Below are 23,019 nucleotides of genomic sequence, written 5' to 3'. Positions count from 1 at the left end.
ATATAAGTTAATATGTCATAAATGGCACTTGTCCTCCTTCCCTGTCTTATATTAAAAACACTTTTGTATGTACTTCATCTCCCCTGGCAAGCAGTATGCTCCTGGAGGGCAGAGATAATGCTTGGCTCTCCCTGCCTCAAGATTCCTTGCAAATAATAAGTGCTCTATAAATTCTTAATGAATGATTTCTTGGGCTTTATTTAGCCTGCAATTCAAGTTTGTTGGGATCATTTTGAATTTAGATTCTGTTATCCAATAGATTAGTTTATGTGATGTGCAAATTTTATAAACTTCTTTATCTTTACCTAAGTCATTGACAAAAAGGTTGAAAAGGATGGGACCGAGCACAGATGCCTGGGGCATGTCGTAAGAGCTCTGGCAGTGACTCATATCAAAACTCTTTCCGTCCCATTATTCAATGGCTGTGACCTTGTCTCCTCTTATGACCCAGCCCATATACTTTCCACAAGGATGTCATGAGTTACAGTGGTTACTTGGGAAGGGGAGTGAAATGGAATAAGAACCAAAATATACTTTCTATTTGGTTTGAATGAGAATGTGTTCATTAGTTACGTGTATAATATCTCTTTAAAATAATATTTTAAAATATATCTTTAGAAAATCATTGATTGGCTGCCTCCTGCACTACTGGGGATCAAACGTGCAACCCGGGCATGTGCCAACTCCAGGAATCAAACCAGCAACCTTTTCATTCATGGGTCGACGCTCAACCACTGAGCCACTCTGGCCAGGCTAAAGTAATATTTTTAAGAAGAAAATAACTGATTTATAAGAAAAATAAGATATCAGATGCCTTGCTCAAATCAAGATATATAATATCCACAGCATATTCCTGACCTATATCTCAATCTAGTAATTGTATCAAGAGGAAATTTTTATAAAACTCACACGAGCTTTCTAAGTGTTTAAAGTCGTCTGTTTTAAAACTCCTTCAATAATTTTTACCATGCATGCACATCACACTTACTAGCCTGTAGTTTCTGACACGCAGTGCCTTACCTCCATCTCTGAAAAGCAGGACAAGTTGCCTGATTCACTTTCTAGCACCAAAGCCAGTCCTGTTTCTTAAAGATGACCACATGGCTCTCAGCTTACCTCTCCAAGGTCTCCCCCATCCAGGACCTAATGCATCTGGACTTGGAGACTTGAACACATCTAAGGTCCCAAGATGCTCTTTTCACCTCACACATATGGCTTCAATTTTCTTTTCCCAGTGTTTTTTCTATAGTTTCTAGTTTGAAGGACATTTTTCCTGATGGAGAATACAGATGGTAGCCAGGACTGTTATTCTGCTTCTCTGCTGTTTTATTAATGTCACACCTCCATCGATGAGCAGTGGGCCTATCTACTTCTTGTTATGCTAAAACATAAAAGCATCTTCAGTGTCTTTTGCAAGTCTCAGACCACTCTGGACTTCATCCTCCATAGCTCTCCTGAAGGGGAGTCATAGGAAGCTGCACCTTCTCTTTCTACTGCTTTTATTCGTCTTTCGAAACCTGAGATTATGAGGGAGTTCCCAGTGCAGCTGCGTTTGGAAAAGGTGACTACCTTATATTTTCTTTTGGAACTTTAGTAGCTATGTTTTCTTAGGGCAGTATGAGACCCCAGTAGGTCATATTATAATGTACAAAGGTATATTATGGGAGCACAGAGGATTCAGTACTTTATTGTTGTTTTTTTTAAAAAAGAGAGAGAAGAAAAAAGCAATATATTTGTCTTACCTCATCAAGATCTTTGGTCTCTCTGCCCAATTCATCATCATCTTCATCAGAATCTAGCTCTGGTCCAATATAATTCCCAAACTCATCATACAAGTCAGTATCCATGATGCTAAAATTAAAGAAGAGGAGTCAGATTCAGACAAGGTAATCAAGGCCTCCACAACATGGCCCCACATGCAAATTTATAAACTTTATATGTCTAGGCTTATAGTTGACCATATCCCTTCACACATTTCCTTTCCAATTACATCAACTCACAGTCTCTGTTTACATACTCTTCTTCTTTTAATACTAAATAAAAGAAATAACTTAATAACAGAAGGCTTCAAAACTAGTATAAATAACTTTCTTTTTCCTGAATTATTTGAGAACTAGAGGCCCAGTGCATGGGATTCATGCACTGGTGGGGGCGTGGCCTGCAGGGATCAGCCTGCTGTGGGAGTGCCGCTCATCCCAATGAGCCCAGCGGCGATTCCACTGTGGGAGTGCACTGACTACCAGGGGGTAGCTCCTGTGTTGAGTGTCTGCCCCCTGGTGGTCAGTGTGCATCATAGCGATTGGTCGACCGGTCATTCTGGTCGTTCTGCCATTAGGTCGCTGGGCTGTTATTATATAGGATAGGATAGGATAGGATAAGTTGCTGACACAATGCCTCATCCCCACTTGAAAGTTTACTGTAGGAGTTGGCACATTATGGCCTGTGGCCAAATCTGGCATGTTGCCTGATTTTATAAAGCCTCAAGCTAAGAATTTTACATTTTTAAATAGTTGAAAAATCAAAAGAATAATATTTCATGATATGTGAAAATTAATGAAATTCAAATTTCAATGCCTATAAAAACAGCTTTATTGGAACACAGCCATGCACAATCATTTATATTGTCTATGGCTGCTTTCACACTGTAACAGCAGAGCTAAGTAGCTGCAACTGAGCCCATATGGCCCAGAAAGCCTAAAATATTTACTATAGAAAAGGCTTGCCAACTACTGCTTTCGTGTGTGTGATTCCTACAAACAAGAATATTCCCCTACATGATCACAATACAACCATCAACCCCTGGCCGGTGTTGCTCAGCAGTTGGAGTGTCAGCCCTTGCACCGAAGGGTCTCAGGTTCGATTCCAGGTCAAGAGCATGTACCTGGGTTCCAGGTTCAATCCCCATGCGGGAAGCAACCAATCAGGTATCTCTCTCACATCGATGTTTCTCTCTCACTTTTCTCCCTTTCCTCTCTTCCTTCCACTGCTCTAAAGATCAATGGAAAAATATCCCCAAGTGAGAATTAACAAAAACAAAACAAATACAACCATCAAAATCAGAAAATCAGACACATTATTATCATCTAATTCACAGACCCCCAAACTTTCACAAACTGTTCTAACAACGTCCTGCACAGCAAAGGATCCAACCCAGAATTGCATGTTTGCATTTAGCAATCATGTCTTTAGTCTCACTCTGGAACAGTTCCTATCTTTCTTTGACTTTTATGACTTAACACTTTTGAAGATTACAAGCTAGTAAGTTTGTAGAATGTCCCTTAACTTGGGTTTGCCTGATGTTTCCTAATGATTAGAATGAGGTTATGCATTTCTAGCAGGAACATCACAGATGTAATGCTGTGTTCTTTTGTTTTTAAATATATTTTTATTGGTTTCAGAGAGGGAGAGGAGAGAGATAGAAACATCAATGATGAGAGAGAATTAATAATTGGCTGCCTCCTGCACACCCCCTACTGGGGATCGAGGCTGCAACCCAAGCATGTGCCCTTGACTGGTCTCGAACCAGGGACCCTTCAGTCCACAGGCCGATGCTCTATCCACTCTGCAAAACCAGCTAGTAGGGCAATGGTCAGCAAACTCATTAGTCAACAGAGCCAAATATCAACAGTACAACGACTGAAATTTCTTTTGAGAGCCAAATTTTTTAAACTTAAACTACTTCTAATGCCACTTCTTCAAAATAGACTCGCTCAGGCCGTGGTATTTTGTGGAAGAGCCACACTCAAGGGGCCAAAGAGCCGCATGTGGCTCGCAAGCCGCAGTTTGCCGACCACTGGGCAAGGGTGATGCGGTGTTCTTTTTAGTGCATCTCCTATCAGGTGGTATCTGATTTTAATTTGTCCCATTAGTGGTGATATTACCTTAATCACTTGATTACAGTGGTGTGTGCCAGGCTTTTCTATTGTAAAGTTACTTGTTTTCTCTTTTTAATTAATAAGTATTTTGTGGTTTTCTCTACTTCAATTACTGAAATTCTATTCAAAGTACAGTTCAAATGCCACCCCTTTCAAGCTTTTCTGGATCCTCAATATCTCACTCCCCTATGCTGCTATTGTCTTCTGCAGCTTTACCAGCATTTAATTGTTTTGAATGGCAGCTAACTGTACTGATTACCCTCACCAACAACTCTGCAGCTTAGAAGTAATAAGCAACAGATCAGAGCATGGGTTAAGGGCTTGGGCTCTGGAATTGGAAGACTTGGGTGTGAGTCCTAACTTTGTCACTTAATAACTATGTAACTTCAGGTAAGCCACTTCGACTCTAAACCTGTTTCCTTAACTGGAAAATGGAGTGCATAATTTCCATTGCATAAAAGGTTAAGAGAATTAAACAAAATAGTGTGTGTAAAGAATTTATCAGAGTCCCAGACTCAATAAATGGTAGCCAGCATTATTTTTTTGTCTATTTTAAAAATATATTTTTATTGATTTCAGAGAGGAAGGGAGAGTGAAAGATAGAAACATCAATGATGATAGAGGATAACTGACTGGCTGCCTCCTACATACGCCCCCTGCCCGCCCCAATGGGGACCAGGCATATGCCCCGACCAGGAATCGAACCAAGACCGCCTGGTTCATAGGTTGACACTCAACCACTGAGTCATGCCAGCTGGGCTGCTATTCTTTTAAAAAAATTTATCTTTATTGTTAAAAGTATTGCCGAAACCGGTTTGGCTCAGTGGATAGAGCGTCGGCCTGCGGACTGAAGGGTCCCAGGTTCGATTCTGGTCAAGGGCATGTACCTTGGTTGCCGGCACATCCCCAGTGGGGGGTGTGCAGGAGGCAGCTGATCGATGTTTCTCTCTCATTGATGTTTCTAGCTCTCTATCCCTCTCCCTTCCTCTCTGTAAAAATATCAATAAAATATATTTTAAAAAAAGTATTACAGATGACCCCCTTTCCCCCCATTGACCCCTCAATTTTTTGCTTTTTAAAAAACATATTTTTTAATTGATTTCAGAAAGGAAGGGAGAGGGAGAGAGATAGAAACATCAATGATGTGAGAGAAGCATTGATTAGCTGCCTCCTGCACGCCCCCTATTGGGGATCGAGCCCACAACCCGGGCATGTGCCCTGATTAGGAATTGAATGGTGACCTCCTGGTTCATAGGTTGACACTCAACCACTGAGCCATGCCGACTGGGCATTTTTGGCTATTCTTAAATTCAGTAATCCTATGTTCTTTGTGCCTACCTGACAATGCATAAGTAGGCACTGTTAAATATTAAATAAATGCAATGTTTAATTTTGAGAAACTGTTATTTCTTGCAATAGGTTAATCCCTCTACCTCCCTCAATGCAACCTGTTGAGAGTGCTGATTGTAGACAAAATAGAGAAGTAAGAGCCCCAAGGACCAGTAGCTAACATAAACTATTATGATAACTTTAAATATGCATAGAGATTCTTTACATTTCCAAAGAGCTATCACATCTGTGCTCACTTCATTCTCCCAAATCCAAGAAGTGACAGCAGAAATTTTTACATAACGATATTCATGGGACAAACCAAGCTAATTTCTACTTCAGGGCCATTGTACTTGCTACCTCCTCTGAAATGCTCTTCTTTTGGATATTTATACCTTGTTCCTTCATTTCTCTCAGGTCTCTATGAAAATGTCACGTTTTCTGTGAAACCTTCAATTGTCACTCTATAAAAGTCCTCCATACACACTCTGTTTTATTATTATTATTTTTAAAAATATATATATTTTATTGATTTTTTTACAGAGAGGAAGGGAGAGGGACAGAGAGCTAGAAACATCCATGAGAGAGAAACATCGATCAGCTGCCTTCTGCACACCCCCTACTGGGGATGTGCCCGCAACCAAGGTACACGCCCTTGACCGGAATCGAACCTGGGACCCTTCAGTCCGCAGGCCGACGCTCTATCCACTGAGCCAAACCGGTCAGGGCTGTTTTATTATTATTAACATTTATCACTAGCTGAAATATACCTATCTATACATGTGTTTACTGTCATCCCCCAACTACAATTTAAGCAAGGACTCCATTTCACTTAGTGCCTGGCACAATACAGGCACTAAGTATTTGCTGAATGAATGAATGACTCAATAAGTATTTGCTGAATGAATGAATGACTCCAGCAAGGCACAGAGAAGATAGCTGACTTGCCTACAGTTGCACAGAACTAGTAACTTCAGGCATCAAACCTCACTGCAGCTTCCCGCTATAATGCAGGCTCTCAAAGGAACACAGAATAAGCACGGAGAGAGTTTGGCACAGGGGTGAAGATGGCACAGATGGAACCGGAGAGAGGGGACTGAACAGTGAGAGAATGACTCCTGCCTAGGGAAGCGGTTTTACCGGTAGACGGCATTGAAGGAATCCTGGAATCTGGGAGTGTGTGTTGGAAGTCGGGGGGGGGGGGGGCGCGGGGAAGGGGACCTTTCATTCCTTTCCCGTTCCAACCTCAATTTACCCATTTGTAAAGTGAAAAAGGCAGATAGCATATAAAGTCTCTTCCAGATCTGACATTAGTTTCCTTCCCACCCGGAGCAACTTTCCCATCCCGTTGCGCGTCAACTCACCTCCCTCCCGCTCAGCCAAAACCTCCAAGCAGCCCAACGGAGCCCGCGTTTCCGGCCCACGCTGCGGCACTGCCTGCGCCTGCTGTCCCGAAGGACCCCGCAGACGCCGCGGTCGCGTTTCTGCCGCGGACAGCCCTCTGCCTGAGGACTAGCTCGGAGGAATGGCGTCCGCGGACACAGGAACGGGAGAGGTGGAGATGTAGGCCCCCAAACTGAGGCGTGGGCTACTCCAAACAGAGTGAGGCCTGAAGGGGCCTGAATCTGATCAGGCGCCTCGGGACCACACTGAAAGAGGGCCTTCGAGCCGATCACGTGGGCAGGCTGTGGGAGCAGTTGCTAGGCAACCACAGCGGCTGCGTCTGGTCTACACTGAGCTGTTCTGTTCCGGAGTATCTGAGGGCCCCCAGAGAAAGCAAGGGAACCAAGGCGAACCAAGGCTAGGGCTGCTGGGGTGACAGTCAGGCGGGCAGGAGGGTTAGTTCTATTTATTCAATTACCGGGTAGGGCTCAGAACTGGACAGGAGCCAGAACATGAGTTCAATTCCTGGTCAGCCCAGCCCCCTTCTTGGTTGGGGTGGAGAGGGAGGGCTATTGGCTTGGTTGCAGACATCCCACTACCCTGCCCTAGGGCTGTTGATGATGACTCAACCATAACATCTTGCTCAATGCACCGGGAATCTGAGGTTCAAAGAGGTCTCACAACAAGGAAAAGCAAGAGCCAAAACTAGAACCCATATAGGTGATCTTGCTGTAGAGCAGGCCAATCAGCCTCATACGCGGAGGCTACAGAAGTACAGTGGCTGAACTAAAGAGGGCTCCCAAGTACCTAGTCCTCCAGCCCTGGGCTGGACAGAGGAATTTGGGACAGGGATCATTTAAGCCTCTTCCTCTGACACTTCTACTTGATTTCCTGCTCAGTCGTTGCATTTGGTTTGGGTGAAAAGTATTCTTTCTCATTAAAGACATTTAATGATGGATGAAATTTTATCCCTGGGATCAAGAGTAGCTAACAATAGTTCTGCTTTTGTGTGAGGTTCTTCTCACAACAACTTGCTATGTAGAAGAGTGAAGGGACTGAATTCTGAGATCCATATGCTTCCTCATTGAAAGCGCCAATTCTTAGAGGCAGAAAACGAAATTAAGATATGGCTTCAAACTGCAAGTCATTCTATTTTCAGTGACAACAAATCTTAAGCACGTCCTCACTGTGTAACTCTATAAAGTAGAGAACTAGATTTTTGTAAACCCCCCAAATATAAGTGACAGGATATCCGGCAGTGCTTTTGGGTCATTTTGTGGGCTAGCAAAGAATCCACTTTCCTTCCCCTGTTATTGACCTTCCAATGATGTCCATTCTCTTTTCCTTCCCAGGCACAAGCCATGGAAAGGAATGACATCATTGACTTCAAGGCTTTGGAGAAAGAGTTGCAGGCTGCAGTTACTGCTGATGAGAAGTACCGAAGGGAGAACGCTGCCAAGTTTCGGGCAGTGGAACAGAGGGTGGCTTCCTATGAGGAGTTCAGGTTGGCTTAATGTCATTTTTCTCAGGTCCCCCTGTTATGGGGACTGTAGTGGATAAGAGCACGTGCTTTGGACTCAGACAATTCTGGACTTAGTCCTGGTCCTGTCCTCCGCTACCTGTGTCATCTTGTGCAAGTTATTTAACATCTGTGAGCCTCTATTCCTCATCTGTAAGAGAGAATAACCATTACTATGATCAAATGAGTTATTACATATAAGATTTTTGAGCAGAATGTCTGGGACATGGGAAGTACCTAAAAGCTGTCAGCTATTGTTGCTGTTGTTGTTATTGTTATTGCTGTCATATTGACCTGCCAACAGGTTCAGCCTACATCATGCAAAGTCCAGCCACCTCACACCCACAGACATCATTAGGTCTGTCCCTTAATCTCTGTCCTTTGCCTGCAGGGGTATTGTCCTTGCATCACACCTCAAGCCACTGGAGCGGAAAGACAAGACAGGAGGAAAGAGGACTGTGCCCTGGAACTGTCACACTACCCCAAGGAGGACCACTCAGGACGAAACCACTGAAATCTCCCAGGTAGGTGAGGCCCAGCAGGATTCTCTGCCGTAAAGCTCCAGTCCTGTCTTCTTACAACACATACTTTTTCTTATTTCTCATGTTAAGCCAACAGAGGCAGGTTTCTTCCTCTGATCCCAGGAAGAACCACCATCGGATAGTGAGGGGAGTTAAATTGGGCAGAACAAATCAGAAAGTTGAGCTAGGCAGGTCCCTTTCAGTCAGTCCTTTAACTTGCATTCACAGATCAGGTTGGGGTTGCTCTGGGTTATATGGTGTATACCGTAGTATAATGATCCTATGGCAGTGTTGGGAGGGAGACCTAGCCTGTCAGATCCTTAGCACTCCCCTGGAGTTCTTTCTCTCTTCCTGAGGTTTTCAGTCGTCCCCTCTGCTCTGCTCAGAGCAAAAACCCTTACTGTCACATTCATCAGTAGGAATATCCTGGGACAATTGAGAATCTCAAACCAGGCCTGGGTTCTTGGAGACCCTCTCTCATCTGAAAAGGCGGCCACCATGGACCACAGCCTTTCCAGTGCTCAGAGAGAAGTAGCAGAGTTCAGCTGAGAACCCATAGGCTTCCCTCACTCTCACTGTCATAGAGCAGCTGGAAAAGCTCTGGGTTCCCTTTTCTTCTTTTGCTATCCAGGAGAAAACACTCCTGCAGCCTGAGACCTCAGCAGAGTTCTACCGTGATTGGCGGCGATACTTGCGGAGTGGGCCAGAGCGCTACCAGGCCCTGCTGCAGCTCGGAGGTCCCAAGCTGGGCCACCTCTTCCAGACGGACGTGGGGTTTGGACTTCTAGGGGAGCTGCTGATGGCACTGGCTGATCATGTGAGGCCGGCTGACCGGCTGGTGGTGCTGGGGATCTTGCGCAGCCTGGCCAGTACTGGACGCTTTGCCCTGAACCTGAGCCTGATGAGCCACGCAGAGAGAGAGAGCTGCAGAAGCTTGTTTCAGAAGCTGCAGGCCATGGGCACCCCTAGACCCATGAAGGAGGGGCTCGGCCAGGAGGAGCAGGGTCTGGAGGAGCAGCCTGGTGGGCTCCAGGAGGAGGAAAGTCTCCTACAAGAACTGCTAGGGTTGTACCAAGTGGATTGATGGGGCCAGTTATCTTCAGAGGCCCCCAGTGGTCACGGGCAGCATGTTTTGGTTATCTTGGGGGCTCTGCAGAACTATAATAAGAAGCCCACACCGAATTCCCTCCTCAACATGAAACCTTCAGAGCAAAAGCTAGAATCTAATCTTCCCCTCTTCTCCAGCCCCTCTGTGGCCTCATATTCTGAACTGTGTAGATCCACAGGATGGTCAAGGGCCCAGAAAGTTAAGAGAGCTTTGCTTCCCACCCTCACAGTCTGTCACAGCTGTGACTCCCAGCCCTGAAAGATGCGCGTGTGCCCCACCAAATGCTGGCTACACTAGTAAGGCCTCTACCCAAAAGGGGGAAAAGGAAAATCATTAATCTTCCCTAATAAACCAGTACTGATCTCCATAGCTTTTAACAAGAATATTCATAACGTAAACCCAATGAATGGACATTTAATCAGCAAATGGTCAAATGCTACCTCATTTGAGATGTATTTTTTCCCCAGGGGCTGAGGTCCTGTGCAGGTTGGTTCTGGGAAAGCCCCAAGCCATCCATTTAGGTCTGGCCAACCTCCCAGGCTTCTTCCGATGGCCAGATGTGAAGGAGGTGGGTTTCCTTCGACTCCTGGATTAACCAAAGGGAAGACCTTTCCACCAGTCATCAGGGCAAGGCCTGGGGCAGGGAGGCAGAGATTTCCCTGACTAGCTCCTAGCTTTGCTTCTCATTCCAGTTTCTCCTGACCCATTCTTGGGCGAGTGCCAGGGTTCTAGAAAGCGGGGAGAGGGCCAGGTTCTAGAATGGTTTTTCCTTGAGATCACATGAGAAGGGCCTCTTGTCACATGAGAAGGGCATCCTGTACACTGGCTGGGAGTAAATCGCCTTGCCTTCGGCCACTTCCCCTGCAGATTGTTGCTTCTTTTCTTGGCTGCTTCATCCTTTCCTCCAGCAGTGAATCCCAGCAGCCTCACAGGCCTTTGGTGCCTTGGTTTCCCCCCTCTGACCCTTCCCCCCTTCAGGCATGAACCTGTCACACATCACTGTGCTCCTGTGGGCATGGGGGAGTCTCCAGGCCTTTGAAATTGTGGAGAAGGAGAACATTTTTCAGAGGACCCCCTGCCCTGCTTTCCTGATGTTTGATAATGCAGCCTACCTGGCCGACATGAGCTTCGAGCTGCCCTGCCACTGTAAGCCCGAGGAGGTGTCTGCTGTAGTCTGGTACTATCAAGAGCACCTGGGCAGCAGCCACACCAAGGTGCTGACGGACTTTGATGGGCAGGTGCTGACAGCGGCATCCCACATACGGGTGGGCAGTGACCTGCTGGTCCGCTTCAGCATCCGCATGTTCAGCCTGTTGGTCTTCCGGGCCCAGCCTGAGGACTCAGGCTTGTATTTCTGTGGCACCCGCAAGGGGGACTACTTCTATGCCTATGATGTGGACATCCAGAGCAGTGAGGGAATGGTGGCCGCCTTCAAGGACCTGGGCCAGGAGCCCTTTGCCGACGAGTACCGTGGGAGCCTCCATGTCTTCACCACCTTCTGGGAGTGGACCCCCTGTGACCGCTGCGGGGTCCGCGGGGAGCAGTGGCGCATTGGCCTCTGCTATCTGCAGAGTCCAGACCTCTCCCCACGCTACCGCAAGACAATGCCGGACGTGGTGTCCTGTGGTTCACGGGCTGTGCCAAGGAAGCTTCAGGCCAAGGCCAGGGACCACACACCCGAGCTGCTGGTTCAGAGCTGCATGGTGCCCTGCAAGAATACAACGAAGATCCGGGGGAAGTTGATGGCCATTTTAAACTATGTGTCCAAAGTGGGCAGACGGCCCTGGCTGCCCCAGGTGCCCATTCAGTATCACCAGCAGAGGCTGAGTCATGGGCTCATCATCTCCTGTCCTGGGGCCCGGCCAGAGCAGGCCGTGGCCTGGGACAAGGACCGCCAGCACTTGTACCGCACACAGTACTTGAAGGGCACCAATAGGTCCATGAGGGTGTTCATCGACCATGGCAACCATCTCCACATCCGCTTCACTCAGCTGGACGACAGGGGCATCTACTATTGCTGGCGGCAGGGCGAGCGGGTCGCTGGGTTCCGGCTGGGTGTGGCCTCTCAAGGGCGCTACAAGGTCTCATTCTCAGACCCCGAGGTCCGCTCCGCCCTGGAGCTCACCCTGATAGGGTACCTGCTCATCACAGCAGTCTTCGTCACCGTTCGCCTTTGTCATTGCTGCTGTTACGTATTTCGCTGTTATCCCAGCTTTTCTCACTAGGTTCTCTCTCCACGCTCTCTGAAGACCAGTGGTGCTCCAATGTGTTTGTTAAATGATTCCAGATGCTTCTAGGTGGGCACCCTGGGCCGGGACGTGTGGCAAGGGAGTGCGAACAAGTTTGTTAGTTACATCCTGCTCCCTATTTTCGTGGGCACATCTGGGACCTGATCTGGGAAGTGGAGAAACCTGAGGCAGGTGGGACATGGGGACAGAGGCTATGATGGAAGTAGCCGAGGTGTACATGTCTTCTAACTTCATCAGGTTAGAGAAGGAAGAAGGGAACCTCATATTTATTAAATGGCCTATTCAGTATTGAACAGTGTTTGAGGTGCTTTCTTTTCTTGCCTTTGAGGACTGCCAAGTGGGTGCTGGTTAAATTGGGGGTATCATGGAGATGAAGGAAGAAGAGAGTGGGGGAGCCACGTATATGTCCTCTCTGCCTTCCTCCCAGCCTTGTCCTGGGACCGGCTGGTAGAAAGGTAAAGACTAGGACAGGGGAAATGGGTGAGGAAAATGGAGGTCAAATTCAGGGCTTTCCTGAGAGACTGCACCCATGCTGGAGACTGGGGGTGAGAAGAGGTGCTGGGAGCAAAGGCGGGGTGGGGGCAGGACTGTTAAGGCAGAGCAGGGTTGGAGGTGGGATCTGTCATGTGGCCGCTGCTATGGGGGGTGTTGAGCTCTGGAGATGATGAGTGACAAGAAGCAAGTTGGGTCTTGTGCAAGGTTCCTTGCTGCTCCCTTCCCCCAGCCCCAGCTTCTCCTGAACAGATCAGAGTCCACTCGGAGGGAGGCCACAGCAGTTGGCTTTATTTACCTCAGTAACTAAAGGCATCAGTGGGTGGCAGGAGGGAGTCAGAGAAAGGGCACCAAGTCTTGGAAAGAGATTCCCATCTCTCCCTCCCATTAGCCTTAGAGGGAAGAGGGGGACCCTGGAGTGGGTCCTCTCAGTCCCATTTCTGGGCACAGATAATCCCATGCTCCCCACAGTCCTCCTGTGGAAAGCAGAGTAGATGCTCTGGGTGGAAGTGTGTGCCCCCTCTCCAGGCTGTAGCAACTCAAACCAGGGTCTTCACTCTGCTCATATCTCCATTTCCTGAATTATAAAATAGAGTGCTACCTAGAATACTGGGTACATTTTGCATTTGAGTAAGAGGGGACCGCAGGGCCCTTAGTTTAGGGGAAAGCATCAGGTCCCTGTGGGGCGCAGACAGGCAGAGGGGTTGCAATGGCTTCACCCAGCAGTATTTGCTGGGTTGGGAGGCAGCAGCTGCAGGGGCTCAGAGGCTTTGGGTGGACAGGGATTATGCAGCAAGGAAGGGGCCCTTAGACCTGGAACAAAGTGTGCCCTGCCCCTGTGGACAACAGCCCCCTTTTCTCTTATTTCGGTATCTTCAAGAGGATGCATCACTTCCTTAATCCCCACGACCCAGAGGCCAAGTATAGCTGGTCATCCACAACCCCAACTCTGATGTCTAGCATCATCCTACTCCCTCCTCCATCTCTGCCCGCCTCCCTCCCCCAGCCTATATGGGGGAAGTCCTCCTGGGCTTGACCTCTATGAACTGACACCTAGGGGCCAAGCAGCCCCCTCTCCTCCTTCCCAGCACCACTGCCCTCTCTACGTAGACTAAGATCCCCTAGTGCTGAGAATCAAGCTCCCACCTGCCCACATGGCAGCTCAGTGAGGCTGAGACACTTGAATCAACACTGACTCCTCATTCCCTCTGGAATCTGGGCAGGCCAGGCATTCTGTCTGCTGAGGACGCCAGGTGGCAGGATACCCCCGCCTACTATCAGACTGGCCAGGGTCGGTCTAGATTAAGAATGAGCTGCTGGCCAGGGCTACCTTGTCTGTGAGGACTTCCCCTTCCTGTCTCAGAGTCTCGATTTTCCTCCAGCAGCCCGAGGAAACTCCGAGGCCCATTTCCCAGATAGCCCAGAGACCTCCAGCTCTGACAACGGTTGCCATGACAACAGGGATTAGACTACGGAGAGTGATTTATTAGGTCTCTAGGCCCTCCCCAACTTTTTTCTTCCCTTCCAATTCTAACTCAAGCTTCTGGCCATGCCCCTCCAGGCTGCCCCTTTGGGGTGAGTGCCCTTTTAGATGGAGTTGCTGGGAGTGGGGTGGGTGCTATCTGGTGGGCCTACTGCTGATGGAGCCTAGAGCAGAAGCTGGCATAGAGACATAGTGGGGAGCAGCTGCAGTGGGGTGGTGGGAACCCAGGTCTGGGGAAATTAGCTATCAGAGGAGGGGCAACTATTCTGTTTACTGCTGCAGGCCCCTCCCGATATGGGACAGGGGCCTCCAGATGGTTCCCGCCTCACATCACGTCCTTGTGCTCCTGCTTGGACTCCTTAATGACCTGCAGGGGACAGAGAAGGTGCACAGTGCCACCGTTAGGAGCTCACACAGACCCTGGGCCCACCACTGCCAGGCTATGTGACCTTGGGCAAGTCCCCAGACTCCCTGGGTCTTTCCTTCCTATGGTAGGAACCAGAACTCCCTCATGCAGCAGTCGGAGGGAGGATGAGATCACACCGGTAAATCACTTAGCACCATGCCAGGCACATGGTGAGTTGATGGTGTGAAATTAACTAGTGCTGTTGTTGGTGTGCTGGGGAGTGGGTTATGCCAAATCCCCTTTTCCCATTCCTCTAGAAGGTTCCTTTAACCAAGCTGGAAATGGAAAGTTGGTAGTGAAAAGTGCTAACTTCTTTAATTTTCTTTCTCTCTGCCCCAGGCCTGGCGCTGGGGATACCTGAGTTAGGGTGAGAAAGGGAGAAAGCCCAAGTCAGGACCCATCCTGTGGGCTAGGGCAGTGGTCGGCAAACTGCGGCTCGCGAGCCACTTGCGGCTCTTTGGCCCCTTGAGTGTGGCTCTTCCACAAAATACCACGTGCGGGCGCGCACGTCCAGTGCGATTGAAACTTTGTGGCCCATGCGCAGAAGTCGGTTTTCGGCTCTCAAAAGAAATTTCAATCATTGTGCTGTTGATATTTGGCTTTGTTGACTAATGAGTTTGCCGACCACCGGTCTAGGGCCTCCCCTTAGAACTGCCAGCGGAGGGGTGGGGAATTTAATGACATCCAGGTTCCTTTTCCTCTTTCAGAGCCTCCCTGGAGAGCCCTTGTGAGTTATCAAGAACCTTCTATGTGCCAGTTTGGGCTTCATTCCAGAGCCTGGCCTCAAAAATTCCTGGGGGCAGCCAGAGCCTGATGGGGCCAGAATCTCAGAGCTGCTGTCCTCACCTCTCCATCCCGCATCTCCACAGTCTTCACCACGATGTTTCTCTTGAGATGGCCTTCTGACACGGACTTGGTGTCCAGGCTGGTTTCTGTGGATGTGAGGAGAGGAGGCCTCCTGGGGGCTCTCGGGGCGCTAGACATCCTCTGCCGCCCCTGGCTCCCTGCCACACCCAGAGCATGAGTACGGAAGCCTACCCAACCAGGCAGGGAGGGCCGAGGCTCTTCCAAAGGGGCTGGCGACTCCCAAGTCCCCACTGTGTTGGGCAAGTCCTGGCTACTCTGTCCACTGCCCTGCTGGCTCTCCTTGCCTGGCTGCGTTTCAGTCCCTCTGTAAGCCCTTGCCCGGGACCTGGCTTTCTGACAACACAACACTGTGTCGAGGAAGGAGCACATGGGCTTTGCAATCAAGGCAGGCCAGAGCTCGAGTCCCAGCTCAGCCACTAACCAGCCACACAACTGTGGGCACGTTCATTTACCTCTCCCAGCCTCAGTTTCCTCATCTGTAAAATAGGGACATGGTGCCTACTTCTCTAGGTGGGAGTGAGAAGTCAGTTAGCTGAAATAATGTATGTTAAGTGATTGGCTCAGTACATGTAGGTCCCTTTCCTGTCCCTCTTCCCCTTTCCTACTTCTCTCTGCCACTTCTCTGGGCCCTAATGGCCCTTTACTGTCTGGGACTTGGCAGTATTACCTCTAGGTGGTTCTTTCCCCCCGCCCCCCCCCCCCACCGCCCCAGTTAACTTTTCTGATGCTGAACTAAGTCCTGGGACACATATCTGCTTCCTAAATGTCTAGCCCAGAAGAAGACTCCCCCCCCCTCCCCGCTGTCCCCGTAGCTGAGAATCATCTGAGGGCCACATACAAGTAAGAAGTAATTTAGCTTTTCCCCTCAGAGAGAAAAATATAACACTAATATTTAAAATTAAGAGCAGGGAATGTAAAACTTTATTCACTACAAGGGCAGCAGTCCAGGGGGAAATAATCCTTTGGGTTGAATCAGCATTGAGCTGAGCAACGGAGCCTCGGGGACAGACGAATCAAGCAGAGAGCTTGCCACTGGGCACAGAGAGACCCTAGGGGCCCTCTCAGATGGGTAAGGAGTGAGGCAGAGGCTGGCATTTGCTCAGAGGCCCCAGAGCATCTCCTCTGAGCACCTGAGGACATATCACCCCGAACACCAGCCAGTATGCTAGTTTAACCTACATTTACCCTGTGCCAGGTCCTGAGCTGGGCACTGAGGTTGCTGGGAAGATGGCATAGGCTGGCCCTTTAGGGAAACCTGGGAGGAGGGAGCCCAAGAGGACGGAGAACATGGACTTGGTGAGGCTCCCTCCCTGCCAAGTGGAGAAAAGCACCGTGTCTGAGAGGCAGGCAGCTAACCGAGAGCCGGCGGGGCTCCGTTTACAATCTGGTGAGCCTGAATTGGTATAACTTGTACTGTGAGGCTTTTGAGATGTCTTGTGACCTTGTGACTTTCCCCTTCTCTGGTGCCTTTGCCCCCTGTAGTGACAAGCAGTTGAAAAAACAAAAACATAAATCACTCAGATGGGCAGAGGATCTGCAAGTGTTCAGGGATCTGCAGACAGGACAGAGGTTGAGACCCTCACCCAATTCTGTAGGGAATGGGGTGCAGGGATGAAAGCGGACACAGGGCAGAGCAGGACAGGAGTGGCTGCAAGCCCCACCTGAAATGCCCTGGGATGGTGTGTTCTGGCCAGAAACTCCACAATGAATCATGAAGGTCCTCAAGGGGAGCCCCGGACCCTTTTACCCAGGTTCTCAGCCCCAGGCCAGAGCAGCAGCCCATAGGCCTGGGGGAGGGGCCATTAACCCAAGACCCGGGCCACTCGGCCCTGCTCTACTGACCTCGGATCTGCAGGTTGGAGAAGGTCTGCACAGGAATGGTGATGCTGAAAGACAGCAGAGGGAGAGCAGTGACCAGGCCATCCCAGGCCAGGTCCTGCCTCAGGGTTATCATGACAGCCTCAAGGAGCGCCTTTCCTAATTTCCCTCAGCAGCCAACGTGCTCCATGGAGCTCCAAGAGTCTGCAAGGGGCTTGGATGTTATCTGTGAACATCTCCATTCGATGGAGGATGCGGACTTGGAGGATGGCAGAGGGGAGGGCAAAGACAGTTCCGAGGAGGCACAAAAGATAGGTCAGGGGAAAAGAAGTCCAATTATTGTTGGGAGGGTGGGGCGATGAGCCTTTTAGTTTAGTCCTTGCCTTGGGACCTAATCAACATCGGTTGAATTGAACCCATTCACTCATTCATCAAACATTTATTGAATGCCTACTGTGTGTTATGGGAGCACTGCGCTGGGCACTGACTGGGTGAGGAGGGGGCTGGACAGGGCTCACCGGTTCTCCTCGCCCTCCAGCAGCTTCCTGTAGGTGGCGATCTCCATGTCCAGGGCCAGCTTGATGTTGAGCAGGTCCTGGTACTCCTGCAGGTGGCGGGCCATCTCGTCTTTGAGGGTCTGCCCCTCCTCCTCCAGCCGGGCCAGCGTCTCCTGGTAACTCGCTACCTCCCGCGCGTGACGCTCCTCCTGCTCCCGCATCTGCCTCTCCAGGGACTGGTTCTGTAGGGTGGAAGCCAGCCGGTCCCTGGAGGCACCGTCTCGCCCTTGGATGGGACCAACTGGGGAGACCTTTGAGGCCCCGCCCCGCCTTCGCTCTGGCCCCGCCCCCAGTCCCGGTCCCACCCTTGGCCCCTCTCCTCTAGCATCCCTGGGGCTGCCATGTCCCCTCCTCCCGCTCGCCAGCCTCAGTTCGCTGCCCCGTCCACCCGCCTCCGGCTCTGCTCACGCTCACCGTGCCACGCAAGGACTCCAGGTCGCAGGTCAAAGCCTGCAGCTGGTGCCGGTAGTCATTGGCCTCATGCTTGGCCCTGCGGAGCAGCTCCGCGTTGCGGGCAGCGGCGTCTGTCAGGTCCGCAAACTAGATGGGGAAGAGGGCCTTATGCTGAAAGGCGGGTTGCAGCCGCCTATGGGGAGCTGTGTGGGCCCGAGGGAAGGCAGGTCTCTGGGAAATCAGGGAGGTGGGCAGGACCCCAGGGTTGTGGTGCAGGTCACTCCAGGACACTGGCCCTGGGTGGGATTATTCCCAGAGACTGTGACCCCTGGGTAGCAGACACAGAAGCCACTGCTACGTCTTCAGCACCTAGCACAATGCCTGGTCAGGGAATGAATGAATGAAAAGGATTGCCACAGAACCCAGAATCTCCTGCACTGGAACCTCCATCTATGGGCCTGAACCCTGTTTCCCCCACCTGGACAGTAATGGGTTCTAACAGGCCTCCCGCCCCCAGCTGGCAGCGAAGCCCTCAGGGCTCCATCAGGCCGCAGTCTGCTCAGAACCATCATTGGCTTCTGCTTCTCTCCTCAGCTCTGCACCCTGGGCCAGCATCTGGGGGCCCCACCTCTCTGTGCCTTCCTGCCTCCAGGCTTCCGCACATGCTCTGTCCTGCACTCAGAATGCCCCTCCCCTCTTCTCTTCATGGCCTGCCAGGCCTGCTTAGGCCAATTACCCTCCCTTCTATGATACCCTCCCTGGTCCCCACATTGTATGTAGATTCTGCCCTGCAGTGTTGTCGATAGACACCATACTTGGGTGCACATCACATCTTCCTGGTCAGACATGTCTCTGTAGCCTGGGCAGTGCCTCAATAATCCAAGACACAGATGGCAGAGGCATCAAGAATGCAGGCTCCCAACTGAGCTGGCTCGGGTTGGAAACCTAGCTCTACCGCTTAGAAGCTGTGTGACTTTGGGCAAATTAGTTAACCTTTCTGGACTTCAGTTTTCTCATCTATCAAAGAACAGTACCTACTTCATAGTAAGATAATCTATCAAAGCACAAGGCCTGACACACAACAGTGTTGTCAAATAATAATAGTAATAGTAGCCATATGTTTTTATTAGAAGTAATATTGACTCTGGGCAAGTCACCTCACTTGTCTGGTGAATGTCAGTCACCCAGAGAGGATCCTCTCTCAGCTTCCTCCACCCTCCTTCCCTGAGTGTCTTGTATGGAGCCAGGAGGACTGCCTGGAGGAGGCAGGCTGGCTCACAATCAGGGTTACCTTGGACCGGTACCACTCCTCTGCCTCGTGCATGTTGCTGGATGCCACTGCCTCATACTGGGTGCGGATCTCCCTCAGGGCTGCTGTGAGGTCTGGCTTGGCCACATCCAGCTCCACGTGGACCTGTTGCCGGGCCAGCTGCCCCTGGAGCTCCCGCACTTCCTGACCCGGTGAGAGAAGGGATAGCAGGGCTCAGAGCCCAGGCCACAATTGGGGTTTCCCGATTGTCTGCCTGTCGGACATCGATGATGGCTAAGGGAAATGGGATAGCCCTAGTCGGAGGAAGTGCATGGCCTAGGCTACAGCTGGGGGGGGGGGGGGGAGAGGGGAGGGGTTGGGGCCTCATGGTGCCTCTCGCAGGCCTGGATAGGCAGGAGCACGGTAAGTGTACCCGTGTCATTATGAGAGAGTGTTTGAGCTCCTGTGCGTGTGTGCCCATGGGTTCCCAGGTTCCATGGGGTCATGGATGCTGAATCCATGATCTGAGGTCAGAGCTAATTAGGATCTGTTTGGTTATGAATGGTTCTCGGTTAAATGGAGACAGATGGAAGAATGAATGGAGTTAGAGAGACTGTGTGATTTTTAGCAAGTTCTTTAACGTCTGGGCTTCAGTGTCCTCTGTGAAAAGGAGATTATACGGAAAGGTCCCATCCCACAGGGCTATAGTGAAGAAAAAAAGAGGTCACAAAGCTTTTGTAATTCTCAATAAGTGGAGTGTGTATCTGTGTGCATTTTACCAGGGGCTGTTGATGCTCTCTTGTCTGTCTCTATTTCTGTCTTCCTCAATTTCTCTTTGTTTTTAATCTCTCTTTTCTTTCTTTTAAAAAAATATTTTATTGATTTTTTTACAGAGAGGAAGGGAGAGGGATAGAGAGTTAGAAACATCGATGAGAGAGAAACATCGATCAGCTGCCTCCTGCACACCCCCTACTGGGGATGTGCCCGCAACCAAGGTACATGCCTTGACCGGAATCGAACCTGTGATTCTTCAGTCCACAGGCTGATGCTCTATCCACTGAGCCAAACCAGCTAGGGCAATCTCTCTCTCTTTCTCTCTCTCTCTTCCAATCTTTGTGTTGGGTTTTACCTCCTCATGGATCTTCCTGAAGAACTGGATTTCCTCCTCCAGAGACTCAATCTTCCTCTCCAGATCCAGACGGGCCAGGGTGGCTTCATCTGCCTCCTAGAGTAGGGAGGAGGCAAAGGGCTACTCTGACCCCAGACGCTTCCTCCCCATTCCCTGGCCTTGTCTGTTCCCCGCTTGGGGGGCTGGGAGAACAGCACATTGCTCAGGAGGGCTGGTGGGGGCCCGTGTTTGGGTGAGCTGTCATCAACCCTTTCCCCCCTCCTGTGCCCTCCCCCCCACCCCCTGACCTGTCGATAGGCAGCCAGGTTGTTCTCAGCCTCCAGCCTCAGGTTGGTTTCATCCTGGAGCCTAGGGTAGGGGGACACATCCCTGGGTCCATGCTCTTCTGAGGACTCTTGGACCCCTGTCCCAATCTCCCTGGAGGTGGCTGCCAGAGAGCACCCCCAACCCAGGACTAATGGAGGGGCCGAAGGAGAGCCTTGGCCAGGAATGTGAACAGAGGAGGGCCTGTGCTTTAACTCATTACTGAGGTGCCTTATCAGGGTTGCTGCACCTGCTCCTGCTCACATAGGTGCTTCCACCAACACACTCACTGCTACTGGCACACACACACACGTCCTCCTGCACTTGAGGGCACACACGTGCCCAGCTGGCTCAGCAAAGCACCAACCCCTGGGGTTCCCCCTGGCTTTTGGAAATGGGTGTTATTAAGATCTCTGCTTCACACCTGTGCAAGTTGAAGCCTTGACTAGGATCATAAGCTGGTGACAGACAAAGTCACCTGTGCTCTGAAGCCAGGCTTTCCTGCTCTTTTCCCCACTCCCTTTTCCCCAAGCCCAATCCTCCTACGGCACACCAACCTTCCCTTCCATTTTCTCCCTTCTATGAACCCAGGCTCAGAATAGGTGTGCTCCCGGCCCACAGTCACAGGGCCCCAGAGTGAATGAAACACACACATCCTGCCTGCTGGGGCCCCTGACTGCTCTAGTACAGACTTCCCCCGGGGGGCAGGTGCTGAGAGTACTCTTTTTCCTGGCAGAAGGTATTGGGGAATCAAATCCCTGAGGCCCTGAGCCTTCTCCCAGTCCCTGCCATCATTTGGGGAGCAAGGATAGCCCTCCCTTCCCAAAAATGTGGACACCAGTGAGCAGGGAGGCAGAGCCCCGGGCCTGAGTCTCTGCAGGCCTGTGGGCACTTCCTCGTGGGGGCTCAGTCCTCTCTGCTCATGAGGCCCCTCTCCCAGGCCCCCTCCTCACTTCTGCCTCAGGGTGCCCAGGTCCTGTGCCAGATTGTCCCTCTCGACCTCGAGCCGGGTGCAGTTGGCGGTGAGGTGATCGAGCCGCAGGCGCAGCTCACGCAGCTCAGCCTGGTAGACGTCAGCCAGCTTGGTGGGCTCCTTGGCCCGCAGCTGGTTCAGCTCCGCAGCCAGTGCCTTGTTCTGCTGCTCCAGGAAGCGCACCTTCTCGATGTAACTGGCGAAGCGGTCATTGAGCTCCATCATCTCTGCCCGCTCGCTGGCCCGTGTCTCCTTGAAGCCAGTGTTGAGTGCCCCGGCTAAGGAGAAGTCCACCCGGGCCGGGAGTGGGGGTGGCATTCGAGCCAGGGAGAAGTGGGTGCCAGGACCCAAGCGGCGGCTGGGAGTCAGGCCCCCCACCACCATCTCCGAGGAGGAAGCATAGGAGCGGCGGGCAGCTGAGGTGACCCGTCTCCTCTCCATCCTGGCCTGGCTCTGCCGGCTCCTAGGATGCGAGGGCTTTATGAAGGAAGGGGCTGTCTTGACACAGCCCAGATTGTCCCTGGAAACACCCCCTGGCATAGTCTGAGGAGGTGGGGCTGGGTTGCAGCCCAGCCATGGGGAGACTTCTTCTCACCCCACTGAGGTCATTGTGCCCAGAGGCAGGGCCTCCTGGGTGTGCCAGCCCCAGCCTGGCCACAGTCAGAGGTACTGGTGGGCAGTGCCTGGGGCCAGATGCTGGGTCTGAGGCCCAATCACTGGGCAAGGAGACCCTCTCTCTAGGAAGGTGGGTTAAGAAAAGGTTGGACCAGGTGACCTTTGACCTGCCTTCTCACTCTTGGATCCCATAACCCAGGCCTTCCCTCACTCAGCACTGCTCCTTCGAGTGCCTGATAGGTGCTGAGAATTTGACAAAGAACAAACCTGTTCCATACCCTTAAGGAACAGTCTATGTTACAGTTTCTTGCCAAGCCAATTCCCAACAGTTTGCTGGAGTCCATTCCTCTGAATACAGGCATCCCACATTCCTGCTTTCTTCCCATTCTCTAGTTCTGGGGCTGTGGACTGAAACTGATCACCGGCCTTTTGTCTGGAGCAGCAATTGCCAAACGGTAGTCTGCAGACCACTGGCGGTCCGTGAGGTCCAAAGGGTTGGTGACCGCTGGTCTGGAGGGTCAATTGAGGCCACTTTCTTCTTCTTTTTTTAAAAATATTTTATTGATTTCTTACAGAGAGGAAAGGGAGAGGATAGTTAGAAACATCGATGAGAGAGAAACATTGATCAGCTGCCTCCTGCATACCTCCCACTGGGGATGTGCCTGCAACCCAGGTACATGCCCTTGACCGGAATCGAACCTGGGACCCTTCAGTCCGCAGGCCGACGCTCTATCCACTGAGCCAAACCGG

General features: G+C 50.8%; 4 protein-coding genes across 7 annotated transcripts in view; 2 read left to right on the top strand and 2 right to left on the bottom strand.

The window, feature by feature from the left end:
• EFTUD2 (elongation factor Tu GTP binding domain containing 2) overlaps positions 1–6,655 on the bottom strand; it is a 38,307-nt gene extending 31,652 nt beyond the window's left edge. The window contains exons 1-2 of the mRNA XM_080682535.1: positions 6,569–6,655; positions 1,743–1,851 (exon numbers count right to left, since the gene is read on the bottom strand). Of these exons, the coding sequence (XP_080538661.1) occupies positions 1,743–1,847 (105 nt within the window). The 5' untranslated portion in view covers positions 1,848–1,851; positions 6,569–6,655. The remainder of the gene's footprint in view (positions 1–1,742; positions 1,852–6,568) is intronic.
• A 259-nt stretch (positions 6,656–6,914) lies between these two features.
• Positions 6,915–10,129, top strand: DNAAF19 (dynein axonemal assembly factor 19). Of its 2 annotated transcripts, none has more exons than XM_080682579.1 (4): positions 6,915–7,042; positions 7,940–8,091; positions 8,498–8,630; positions 9,259–10,129. In XM_080682579.1, exons 2-4 carry the CDS (start codon positions 7,949–7,951, stop codon positions 9,709–9,711), a joined length of 729 nt encoding a protein of 242 aa, XP_080538705.1. In that variant the 5' UTR covers positions 6,915–7,042; positions 7,940–7,948; the 3' UTR covers positions 9,712–10,129. The 2 variants fall into 2 exon arrangements, with proteins under 2 accessions (XP_080538705.1, XP_080538706.1); XM_080682580.1 differs by lacking the exon at positions 6,915–7,042 and adding an exon at positions 7,181–7,307.
• Positions 10,130–10,715: 586 nt separating this feature from the next.
• On the top strand, positions 10,716–12,030 carry FAM187A (family with sequence similarity 187 member A; the record flags this gene model as incomplete). Its single annotated transcript, XM_080682554.1, has 1 exon — positions 10,716–12,030. One exon carries the CDS (start codon positions 10,716–10,718, stop codon positions 11,958–11,960), a length of 1,245 nt encoding a protein of 414 aa, XP_080538680.1. The 3' UTR covers positions 11,961–12,030.
• Positions 12,031–12,747: 717 nt separating this feature from the next.
• On the bottom strand, positions 12,748–22,123 carry GFAP (glial fibrillary acidic protein). Of its 3 annotated transcripts, XM_080682548.1 has the most exons (10): positions 21,635–22,123; positions 20,666–20,726; positions 20,379–20,474; positions 19,292–19,453; positions 18,022–18,147; positions 17,569–17,789; positions 17,075–17,118; positions 16,589–16,708; positions 15,212–15,297; positions 12,748–14,326 (listed from the first exon to the last, which is right to left on the bottom strand). In XM_080682548.1, the coding sequence occupies exons 1-10, from the start codon at positions 22,093–22,095 to the stop codon at positions 14,285–14,287; spliced, it is 1,419 nt and encodes a 472-aa protein (XP_080538674.1). In that variant the 5' UTR covers positions 22,096–22,123; the 3' UTR covers positions 12,748–14,284. The 3 variants fall into 3 exon arrangements, with proteins under 3 accessions (XP_080538674.1, XP_080538676.1, XP_080538675.1); XM_080682550.1 differs by lacking the exon at positions 16,589–16,708; XM_080682549.1 differs by lacking the exons at positions 12,748–14,326; positions 15,212–15,297 and adding an exon at positions 16,172–16,487.
• Positions 22,124–23,019: the final 896 nt, after the last annotated feature.

This window comes from Plecotus auritus (assembly GCF_963455305.1).
Source record: "Plecotus auritus genome assembly, chromosome: 7".
Taxonomy (NCBI): Eukaryota; Metazoa; Chordata; class Mammalia; order Chiroptera; family Vespertilionidae; genus Plecotus; species Plecotus auritus.
The sequence above is the reverse complement of the archived record's forward strand: the minus strand, read 5'-3'. Positions and strand labels throughout refer to the sequence as shown.